The following is a 12,664-nucleotide window of genomic DNA, read 5'->3' on the forward strand; positions in this document are numbered from 1 at the left end:
CTACATACTCTAGTTAAGAGACAGATAAAGCCAGACGTGGTGGCACACGCCTGTAATTCAGCAGCTCCGGAGGCTGAGACAGGAGGATTGTGAGTTCAAAGCCAGCCTCAGCAACAGCGAGGCACTAAGCAACTCAGGAAGACCCTGTCTGTAAATAAAATAGAAAATAGGACTGGTGATGTGGCTCAGTGGTTGAGTGCCCCTGAGTTCAATCCGCAGTACCAAAAAAAGAAAAAGACAGATAAAAAAACAATATAATTGAGAAACTATGAGAGACTCATTAGATTAAGACTTTGTGACCTAGTGGATTTTGGACTTGAAGAAGGAGTTTTCTAACTCCAAGTTCTAAAATCCAGTTACTTTTTTATATAAAATTTTAATTATACACTTGTAATATTCTTCTCCCTATAAATTTATCTTAGTTTATACTTTTGTCTGCATTTTATTTACATTCTTTTGTGGACTTTAAGCTTTCCTTTCAAATTTAAGATGATGATGTCAACTGATATTTGTCATATACTTAAAATCAACATCTTCCTTCCTTCCTTCCTTCCTTCCTTCCTTCCTTCCTTCCTTCCTTCCTGTGCTGGGGATTGAATCCAGGGCCTTACTCATGCTAGGCAAGCATTGTACTGCTGAGCTATATCCCTAACCATCATCAGTTCATTTTAACACAAACATTTGAATTATTTACATTATAATTTGTTGTTACCAAGTAAAATATTAAACTCCTTTTTAGGGGAGATAAGAATTAAGTTCTTCAGGTGTCTCCTTATTTTTTTGCCCCTTACTTTATCAGTGCTCTATTACTATATAACAATCTATTCCATGACTTACAGACAACAAGTTTTATTTGCTCACAATTCTGTGAGTCAGCAGTTTGGGCCTGATGGTTCCTCTGTTGGTCTCACCTGGGGACCTCACGTAGTCCAGTCTTTTGGGGGCTTAAATGGGGATAGGTGGTCTGAGATGGCCACATTCACAGATTTGGTGGGCAGTGCTGGCTGCCTGCTGGGCCACTTGTGTGTCTGGGTGAGCATAGGCTTTATTAACAATCCTGTGCTTTCAAGAAGGCATGAGCAAAAGCTGTAAGGCATCTTGAGAGCTAGGCCTAGTAGTCACACATAATTCCTTCTGTTGCAAAACAAGTTACAAGGACAGCCAATATCCAAAGAGTAGGATGTAGAGACCCACTCTAGATGGTGGGATCTGTGAAGAATTCATAGTCATTTAAAATCCGCTACACTAACCTTTATCATTGGTATATTTTGTATTCTAACTTAATTTTTAAGTTAGAATAAAGGATTTTTTGTCCTTTATTTATATTTTATTTCCATATATGGTTAAGTTTATTGATTGCAAGTTAATTTCACCCTTTGTTCATATTTTATTTTCTTAGAAAATATCTTTTTCTTACCTCTTAGTATCTTTCCATCCGCTTTCAAAAACCTGTAGTACTTTGTAATCTTAGCAGCTGCAGGACCTTGCTGATGTTACCTAAGGGCTCTCTGCCTTAATGTATTCTGTCTTAAAAGAGATTCTCTGAGTCCTTATACTTACAGACATTTTTCTTTGTAGTGTCTCCCTTCTTAGAGATCTGAACAGAAAGGTCCAAAGGCATTCTTATCTTACACTGTCTTTCTTCTTGACAAAATGTAAGATCTTGTCTTTAAAAGTTTAAAACTTGACAAATAAGTGTCTGAGGTCATTCGTTAAGGATAATTGCTGAGAAATACTCCACGCCCCCTCTTGTTAGCCAGGTTGAAGTTATCTTTCACTTGAGAAATTTTTTCTTTGATTTTTTTTTTCCCTCTCTAGTAATGATTCATATAGTTCTAGCATTTTCTTATTTTTCTCCCTTATCCTTATTATTTCTAAATTAGATAACCCTTTTCTGTTTTTAGGTTTGTGATTCAAGACCTGTGGTATAACCATTTTATAATTGGAATTTCTGTGTTAATTTAGCTCTAGAACTTCTGGCTTTTTATTCTGTAGTGTCGACCCTGCTCTTTTGAATGCTAATTGGTATTTGGTGTAGTTTTATTTATAAACTGGGTACAGGTGCACATCTTTACATATTCCTTTTGAAACATAGTTATTTTTCCTTTAATGTCTTTTAGAGTAGACATATTGGTTCATTCCAAGATCAACTTTATGTATTTAATAAAATTTAACTTTTTTCTCATGACAAAATTTTGGAAATCACATTTAGAGGAAAGAAAAATGATTACCTATGGTCCCACTATTCTAGAAAGAAGTCTTTTGTAAGCTGGGCATGTTGGTACACACCTGTAATCCCAGTGGCTTGGGAGGCTGAGCCAGAAGGATTGCAGGTTTGAGGCTGGCCTTGGCAACTTAGTAAGACCCTGTCTCAAAATAAAAAATTAAAAAGGGCTAGGGATGTAACTCAGTGGTAAAACATTCCTGAGTTCAATCCCTAGTACTCTCCTCAAAAAAAAAAAAAAAAAAAGTCTTTTGTAGCATATTATGTTTTTTTTAATCCTTTAATTTTTTTTTTAATTGAAGCATAACAACCATATTGGAAAATGCACCTGTTTTAAGTGGAACAGCTCAATATGTGCCAGTGTAACCACCACTCAGTTTAAGTCACAGAACATAGCCAGAAGCTTCCTCCCAAATTTTACCCCTTGCCTTCTTTTCAATGGTGACTACTTTTCCAGTCTTTTTCTTTATGTATATTTTTTAAAAGTTGAAGTTATCCTGCGTATATGAATTTGCCTTCTGGGACTCCTAGATGTTTGGTAAGCATAGTCTTTATAAATGACTGTCTTGGTCTCTCCATGCTAGGAACATGTAGCAAGTTACTGTAGAGACTTTTCCACTTTTCCTGAAAGTAGGATGGAAGGACTTTTGTATGTTTTCATTTTGTTTCAGTGTAAGATTGCTTAGATTTGTTTCTGATGTAAATTATTAATGTAGGTGTGACTTGAAGTATGTATTTGACTTTGTTTGATTTTTCATTAAAAGATGTTGTGTAAAAGTTCAGCTTGTGTTTGGTTCAAGTCTATTCCCACAATCTTTGATATCAGGTTTAAAGGTTGACAGTGGATAAAAATATTTTAAAATACTCAGTATGAGTCTGGAAAAACTGGACTTTAGAAGGGGTCTAGCATTACTGGTAGTCAGGTTTCTGTGTCCTGTTCACCTTTTATCTCAGGTGACAGTGTCTGCATCTGTCACAGACTAGCTCTTGAGTTGAAAAGAACAATGTGCCAGTAGCATTTCATGTCCTCAAGCATTAGTCTCTGCTGTTTCCTCTTTGATGCTTTCATAATTGTATAATTTTTCAGCACAAAGTTATATAACAATGCTTGTTGTTTTACCCCAGACGTGAAATATCCCCAGGCACAGCTCTAGGATCTCAGTGAGCTCCAAAATGGACAGAACTGGCCTGTGTCTGGTCTGCACTTCATAGGCATCCCTTACTAGGATGCCTCCCAGAATTGGTGACACCCTAGTCTCTGCCACCTCTGGGTTCTGCTCCTGAATCATCTACCTTCTTGTTCCTTTTCCTTTCTCTAGGATATAGAGCATTGCTTCTAAAAATCAAGCAAACACACTGACTTGGCACACTGCAAATTACTTTTTTTTTTTTTTTTTTAATTTTTTTAGATGTCGATGGACCTTTATTTTATTCATTTATTTATATGTGGTGCTGAGAACTGAACCCAGTGCCTCACACTTGCTAGGCTAGTGCTCTACCACTAAGCCCCAACCCAGCCCCACTGCAAATTACTTTTTAGAAAGACTTTCTTGGACACTTGGTGTCCTACCCAGCTTACCTTTGAAATCTTTTGATTTTTTTTTTAAGCTCATTTTTCACAGTATCTTTTCTCAGTCTTTTTTCAGAGTCAGTATCTGGACATTGACTTATGTAAAAATGGGATTCTCAGGAATGAGTGTTCCATCTCTATCACCTCAAAACATTTATGCTCTCTCCCTAGTTTTTCCCTTTCCTTCTAGTCAATTTTCAGCTTTCTTACTGCTCCCTTATCCAGGTCTTTGCTTACTCAGCTATCCACCATTTATATCTGTAATCAGTTTTCTTTTTTTTTTATTTTCAAAGTTCTATGGGGTTTATCATCATTTGACCCCAGTGTTCTGTGTCACTACCATTGAGTTATTTTTCTCTTCTGTTATAAAAATAACATCTAGAATTAGTGGCTTTAGTTCTTGTCTTTAGTTTCTCAAAAATTCACTCTTTTAACACTATGTCTGTCTTCCTTTCATCATTCAGTTGAAGTTAAGCCCCAAAATGTCACCAGTGAACTCCTGAAAACCAAATTGCCTTTTCTCAGACTTCCTTCTTATTTAGATATAATTTTGATATTAAAAAATGTCCTCTCCTATTTTAATGCTACTATGCTAATTTTTTCTTTCTAGAAATAAAGATGTGCAGAACTCTAGGTGAAAATTTTATCACTTTACTAAGGAATCTATAAAAAAGACTGTAATAAACTGCCTTGTTGCCAAGTGGTTAGAGCACTTGTCTAGCATGCCCAAGGCCCTGGTTCATTCCTCAGCACTGCAAAAAGGAATGATTGGAATCAATGATGACCCATATCATATTCTTATAATATAATACTTTTTTCTTATTGCTGCCATTTTTTAAGGCCTTCGTCATCTAATATAGATACTACTTTATTTGTCTCCTAACAAACAGATCTTTTGCTTTTTCAAATTCATGGTCAGCCTCTCCTGTTATGCTTTTAAATCACTCTGACCATTCACCTCCTTCCATACTATGTGTCAAGAGGTACCATATCATAGTATATATGTTATATGCCAGTTTTAATGTGTAAATCAACACAATTTGTCATTTTCAATTTGCCTAGAAACCTTCTTCAGGATAGAATCTGAATTTTTTTAAATCTTACTTTCAAGATTGAGTATGCTTGCCTAGGATGTGTAAGGCCTTGGGTTCCATCCCCAGCAAAAAAATAACGACGACAATAGTATCCAAGATGAATTACCTTTTCTCCTTTTCTCCCTCCCTTTTTTGCTTCAATAAATATTTTGAATGTCAGCTAAGTATTTTGAGTGGTTGGTGTTATGGAATAGATTAATGTAAAGTGTCTGATACATATGTGCTAAATATAAAATGAATGAATGAATAAATGTAAAGGTATTTTTAGTGCATAAGTCTATTGTCTACTTTTGCATAAACTCCATAATGGTTAGTATAATAAATCATATTCTCCCTTGTAGTCACTTACTATTGTAAGTTGGTTTAGTAAGGAAAATATGTTTCTTTATTTAGCTCAAAATTTAATATACTGCAACATCATGATTATGCTACTTTTTCAAAATTAAAGTTGACTGTTAAGTGATTTTTTTTCAAACATTATTCTCTCTACATCTTTCTGCCTATTTCTCTTGTTCATTCTTGCTAAGGAGGCCGTATGTCATACAGATAATTACAGTACATTGAACAAATTTCCCAAGGGCAAAAGCAATTGTCTACAAAATTGAGAGAAAAGAGTATAATGTTAAATAGGAAATGGAAAACTTGTCAATGAAGTAAGTCTCTTAATGGGTCAGATGGAATTATTTGTTATATTATTTGTTATATTATATATCAACCCAATCATTTTGAGATGAATTACCTTATCAGTGGCATGTGTAAACATTTTAATAAAGTGGAGGGAATTGATAAAATTAATTAATAAAATTAGAGAATATAAATCCACGTTCTAAATTTCACATGTATTTTAAGTCTGGTATTTTCATTATAATGTTGCCTTCTCTAAATGCTGTATTTACAGGACAATTAGTATAGAAGGTGTTCTATAATGTATCTTATTTGATCCACCAATAATAAGTTTTTATCATAAACTCCTTATTGAGTGCATTTGTTTCATTTATATTTGAGGGTTTGTTGTAGCATCAGCATAGTACTTTGCATGTAGGCAATGTTAAAAATATTAATTTTATAAAGTTGCTCTCAAGCATTCTATTTTTGATGTTATAATATATGTGCTATAGCTATATTTAGAAATTGTTATATTGATAAATAATAAATTTCTATTAGGTGTTCAAGAGTACTTCATTGTATGTTTTAAGGAAATTGACATTTTGGTGCAATAGCAAGTAACTCTTAATTTCTAATTAGTGTTACTCATTTTTAAAACTTAAAAATCTCTATTTTGCTATATAAAAGTAAAGATCATTAAAAATAGAACTTATGTTGAGGCTTACCTGGTTATTTTTCACTATCTTGAAAAATAGCATCTTTTAAGAATGAATAATGAAGACTGGATCTCTCAAGTGAAAAATATTATATTTTGACAAACCATTTTTTCCTTAGAATATTGGTAATTTTAATTCTGAGTTTTGATGAGAAGGTTTGCATTTTGATCTCAGGTTCAAGGAAATTCAGAAGAGCAAAAAGATGAATGTGTCACAGTGGTGGCTTGTGGGGTTAGGAATAAATTTTCCACTTGAATATCCCTGGGCAGAAGCAGTGGCACCCTGGAGACTCCTATCCTTGGGTGTCTCCATGCACACTCACACTGCAAGGGAAAAGGGTCACACAAGACATGCCTCAGCATCCAGCCTTCAAGGAACCCTAGAGCACACTCAGAAAAGAAGTCTTCTACCAATACATTCAGAGTTTCATCAGAGGAGTTATGGAGCACTTCAGTTTCCCCAAAGCTGGAATTTTTAGTTCTTCATTCACTCTTGTTTGTTCTGCTGATCATACCCCTTTTCTACATTGTACCTTTGTCCCACAAATAACAAGAAGTGCTCTCTGGCTAAGGCACTCTTCCTTTAATCCTCAGCTTAGATAATACTCCTGAAAACATCTGCTTTCCCCAAATTTGGTCACAGGGGCTCCTTTCCTATTTTTACTGGGCCCCACAATTATCACACGTATTACCCTGCATTATAGGTGTCTCTGTACTTAATTCCTTTCTTCACTGGACTCAGGAGCTATCGGGCAGAGACCAGGACGATAGTGTTTATTGTCATAGTCTTGGTATACTTCTGACACACAGTGGAGGCTCTCAATAAAATTTATTGACTAAATGGATGAATATATGTGTGTATGAATTATGATATTTATATTTTTTTAATGCAAAGGAATATTTTACTAACAATTCCTAGGACAGAAAGCTCCTTGTGAAACTTCTCTAAATAATATGCGTGACCCTCAAAAATTCCATATATCTCCCAAATCACATAAAAATTGTTGCTTTTACCCAAATTTCTGACCTCACATCTACATAACAAAATCTGAGGAGAAGAATAAACCACAGCTTATACATGGATTTATTAATTCATTCAGTAAGCATCTATTAAAGATTTATTGTATGCAAAATACAAGGAATACAGATTTACATATCTGGTCAATATACAGTCCCTCTTTAAAAAAATACTGTTTGGTTTTAGTTGCATAGACATATTTATATCCATATGCCAGTGTTGTTAGAAAAAAGAAACTATTCCCCAGCATGCTTTCATTTTCTCTTAGCTGTCATAAGACATATTGCTTAAGTTACTGTGCAGGTATTGATATGCTCTGTCTGAAAGCTTTACTCCATTTGTGCCTTTAGAAGAGATTTTTAGATTCTTAGATTCTTTTAGTTTTTTTTTTTTTTTAAATCTTTATTTACTTCATTTAGTCCTGTGGTTTAATCTGTAAACTACCTAAACCCATTTAGAATTTGATGGTAAAAATCTCAAGCAAAATAAATTTTAAGAATTATAAGTAACAAAGGTTTAAATAAATAATACAAATTTTCATGTTTTTAAGTAGAAATCCTGGATCCTAGCTAATGTAGAATGGTCCAGGAAGGTACATAAACTCTTGGTTTCAGAGTGCTTCAGGGAGGGCTCAGGATTTTCACTAATGTTTCCTCTTTCTTTGTCCTCCCACTTGTCTCTCTTCCTACCACATATCAGCCTACTGGATTTGAAACTTGATTTTACATAAAAATGTGAAAATAGAGCACAAGGTGTTTTGAATATTAATGGCTTATAAATCTCTTCTCTCAAGAAAAGAATTTTTCCTCAAGAATATTTTAATCTTGCCAAATTTTTAATTTATTTTAGTCCATAACAAAAATTCCTGCACATCAAGTATTCCCCAAAGAACTTTCTAATATGCAGGTAGAATTGAGGACAGGCACACGCCTGTAATCCCAGGACCTTGGAAGGCCAAAACAGGAGGATCACAAGTTTAAGGCCAGTCTGGGACAACTTAGTGAGAATTCACCTCAAAATAAAAAAAAAAAAAACTAAAGGGACTGAGATGTTCTCAGTTGGTAAGATGCTCTGAGGTAAGGCAGTAAAAGGCACAGATCCTGAAAGCATCAGGTGATCCAGAACAGCCTTAAGACAATACAAGCATTCTATTCAAGGACATGATGATCTTTTTGCTGCTTTCAGTTTTTCACAGTTTTTCTGACAATAGATAGTGTAATGAGCAAAGAGGTGAGTCCTTATTGAGGGGACTGAAATTGCGAAGGAGTATCAATCATAGATAGAAAAGAAGATATCCTGTGTCATTGGCTTTGCTCTGTCCCCAGTATGGCCTTGAAAAGGAGTCTTGTGGCCAGGCATGCATTCCTGGGGATGGGAGGGACTGAGGGCTTTTATTAAGAGGAAGTGGGATGGGAGATAGGAAAGATTCCTCTTTAACAAGCAAAAGCCTGAGTGGATCTTATCCTGTAAAGTAGATTATTTATTTTCATGCCATTTGCTTTGTCTTTTTGTTAGCATTTTTTATTTTACCAGAGTCCATTTTTTGTTTTGTTTTGTTTTTAATGTTTATCTTTTTCTTGGTCCTTATTTTTAGCACTTTTTGAATGTCTTTTAGGCTGGCCATAGATGTCTATGGGACATCGAGAGCCTTGTATTAATTAACTCTGGGTCCTAGAATTCAAGGGGAAACATGCCAATAGAGGCTATTGGGATGGTGATAGTAATTAATGAGAGGCTCCCCACAAGGGAATATGTGGTACAGTCCTTTTTCTTTACCAGGAAATCTCTACGTGCTAACCTTAGAGAATCTAGAGCTTCTTTGTTAGTAAAGTTTTTTTTTTTTTTTTAAACCTTATTGTTTTTTATTGTAAGCATCTTTAAATTTGTAGAATGAAATGAAATTTAATTAATTATTTGCATTAATTTGAATTAAGGTGTTCATAATTCTGAATCATTGCAGTTTTAGATCTTCCTTGCATTATTAATTATATATTTGTGAACACTTGTTGATTTAGTGACCTTCACATTTACGAGTTATTTTAAGTCTTGAGTAAATAAAAACTTGAAGAGTGTTGAATAGAAATTCATAGACATAACTTACAGATGCCTTGCATTAGAAATCTTCGTCTTATTTCTGATTCTCTTTTCCATAGTAGTTGATGCTTAACACACTGAAAGGCCTAATACTTGAAAAGAACCCATAGATGAGTCAGGGGTAAATTAATGCAATGATCTTTGTGTCCCATGGTATGAAAACTTGTAATTACAGGATTAGGCAAATAATGGTTGACAATTTGCTTTTTATGAGGGACTGGTTCTAATGGAAACTCTCAACAGACTTACGCACAGGTTCTAGCTCTGTGACTCCAGTGCAAATGCCAGGGCATGGTCAAGTTTTCTGACTTTACCCCTGTGGAAATGGGATGGTCCCTCCTCTGGGAGTCTCTAGAGTATGTTCCACACTCGTTCTGATCTGAGTTGTTCTGTGAAGGTGAGATCCATACTTCATCTTCCTCCCCCTCCTCACTGTGTAGATCACACATTTTTACATGCATTTAATTGTTGTGTAGATATGGTATATGATACTGTATTTCTTTCCCTTCTTCCCATTCTACTTCTCTACAATCAAAAAATTTTTTAAACTGTCCATTGAGCAAAAAGTCTTATTAGTTTAATCTAGGAACTCATCTTTCCAGCATTTATCTCAGGGGATTATGGAGCTCTGTGATAGGGTAGGGGAAATTCTTGTAGGCAATTGCAGTCAATTGGCGACAGTTCCCAAAGTGTATCTTGAAAAGGGAAAATAGGACTTCTTGAAGACGACATATCCCTATGTTTTTCCTGTCCCATATTTACTAGTGAATGGCCTACTATACTCTAAACAACTGGGACTTTTGCTACTAGTTTTGATTTTTATATACTTAAATGTGTGCTGCTTCCTTTGTTTTTGTTTTGCAGGTAGCTGACTGTTCTTGGGATGAAACAATAAAGATATATGATCCTGCTTGTCTTACTATTCCTGCTTGAGATACACGGCTGTGGTCAGAAAAAATGTTGACTGAAGAACTGCTTAAACTGCAACTGACTTAACTATTGAAAACATAGATGTTATGCGTTTATATGCTATTCAGATTTCAAATTTTCCCAGACTTACTCTGGAGTCAGTTTTGAGGCAGCTGATAAAGACTTGGGCTCACTCTTTAAGCTTGGTACATAAGTCATGTTTCTTATAATCCTAAGAAATAATTGATGTTATAGTATATCTTATAATATCAATTAGAATATAATCTCTGTATTATAAAATGGATTAAAATATGGGAGATGAGATTATGTGAATAGTGATATATTTTTAAATTTGTCATTTTTGATGTGAAATATAAATCATTGCTATTAATAAAAATCAAAATAAATTGCATCTCTTGGTCATTTATCATTTTATGATAACCCAACAAGATTGCTTTTTTAACACATTGTGTGTGTGAATACTGTAATTATATAGATATAGCTGTGGTTCATATATGGGCTCTAATATATAGATTTAATTATAGTCAGTGGTTATTTATTGAGCATGTACTATGTGCCTTACACAGACTGAATGAAATTCTCGTAAAGACTGGTGCCATGCTTTAAGAACATGGAATGCTGTGGGTTAAAAGTTGTTTTCTGTTTTTTTTTTTTTTTTTTTTTTACATTTATTTGAATCCTTTTAGATATTGTACCTCTTTGTATGTATCTCTCTTCCCACTTCTCTATCAACAAATTTGAAAACTCTTCCTTGCTTAAGAAGAGTCTTAAGTCCTACTAAGGCTTCTTTAAGTTGCATGAAACTAGCCCTAAATTGTGCTACAAACTCTGCTTGCTACCTTCCCAAATCTTCTTGAAAAATTCATATATACTGATTAATTACCTGGAAAAAAACACAAGTTAAAAAGAGAAATTAGTTAAACTATCTATTTTGCACATTTTAATTTTTTACATAATGTTAAAACAAATGACAAAAAAGTCTGACTAACTGCATTCTTAAGTTTTGGAGAATTTTTAAAGAACAAAATATAATTATCAGAGCAGAAATAAAATATTTGGATATTGTTTTATTTATATATATTTTTAATTATTCTAGAAAGAAATATTACATCTTAAGATATAATTCCAAGACAGCATAAATTAGGAGGTAGAACAAAAGACAAAGTGGAGCCGGGAGTGGGACTTGAAAATACATACGTCAGAAGTTCCGTGAAGGGGTTGGGGACTTAGCTCAGTGGCAGAGTACTTGCCTAGCTCACACAAGGCCCTGAGTGGGGTCTTTGGCCCTGAGGGTGGGGTTGGGTGGGAGGAGTTCCATGAAGTTGCTACTGACGAGGCCAAAGATTTGCTACCAAGATGTCTAGCCTTATAAGGTAACCTGGTCAGTTATATAATCCAGTGCCTATGCACCAGACCTCAAACATACAAGGTGCTCAATTAACATTTTTAAAATAAATTTATGATCTCAGGCAGTACTAATAGTTTTTGAAAGGTGCCATAAAGAGGACAATATAAGTGGATTGTAATGACAAGGTACTCACCTCACCCTCAGAGCTGTCATAAAGGATGAGTTTCATAGAGCTTTTCTGTGTTGCTTCCCCCCTTGTGAATTAATGGCATCACACCAAGGTGTGATTCAACAGAAGCATGTCCTCAGTGTGTGTTCTCTGCATCAGGAAAATTGATAATAGATCAGATTTACAATAAAAATGAAATTATTTTTTCCCTTTAGGGTATTAATAATTTACTATGTATCTTTTAAAACAAAAAAAAAAACTTGATTTAAAAATTAACATATCCTTTGATTTACTTTTTCACTCTATTTCAGGGATGTTAGAGATGTTTAGAACACTTACTCCATAATAAATAACTCAGTTCTTGGAGTCTGTCAGTGTGAAAGAGTGTGGCTGAATGCTTATTCGGTTGGTTCCTTAGAGTTAGTGTTGGAAAACCAGAAAAAGCAGAGTTGGATTCTCTCCTGAAAAGAATATGCAAGATTTTTGAATTCTTGGTAGCTCATGAGCTAAGTCACTTCTGGGCAATCAGTCATTCCTTCCAGGTTGGAAAAATCAGCATTGCTTTCCTGGCTGCTTCCCAAGCTGCCCCTGCACCTGCAGTGATGGAAGAGTGGATGGAGGAAAAGGGAGCCCCCAGCCAGTGATCTGATGCTTTATACATTATTTCTTTAAATCTTTATAACCTCCCTGAGAGGAAGCCCTGTTTTCCAGGCAAGAAAGCCCAGGCTCTCAGCCACAATAGCCAGGAAGTAATGAGACTGGCTTGAAGTCTGGAATGAACTAGGATGACTGAATTCAAACCTCTGGTCCTGCCACATGGCCTTCTTAGGAATAAGAGAAATCTGCCGAGAGTCAAGATGTAGATCCTGATCATTCTGGGGGTGGGAGTAGGGGGG

General features: G+C 34.9%; 1 protein-coding gene across 1 annotated transcript in view; it reads left to right on the forward strand.

The window, feature by feature from the left end:
• Pex7 (peroxisomal biogenesis factor 7) overlaps window positions 1–10,642 on the forward strand; it is a 65,993-nt gene extending 55,351 nt beyond the window's left edge. The window contains exon 10 of the mRNA XM_015501609.2: window positions 10,186–10,642. Coding sequence (XP_015357095.1) covers window positions 10,186–10,254 — 69 coding nt within the window. The 3' untranslated portion in view covers window positions 10,255–10,642. The remainder of the gene's footprint in view (window positions 1–10,185) is intronic.
• The last annotated feature ends 2,022 nt before the right edge of the window (window positions 10,643–12,664 follow it).

The sequence above is a fragment of the Marmota marmota genome, unplaced genomic scaffold (assembly GCF_001458135.2).
Source record: "Marmota marmota marmota unplaced genomic scaffold, marMar, whole genome shotgun sequence".
In the NCBI taxonomy this organism is placed as follows: Eukaryota; Metazoa; Chordata; class Mammalia; order Rodentia; family Sciuridae; genus Marmota; species Marmota marmota.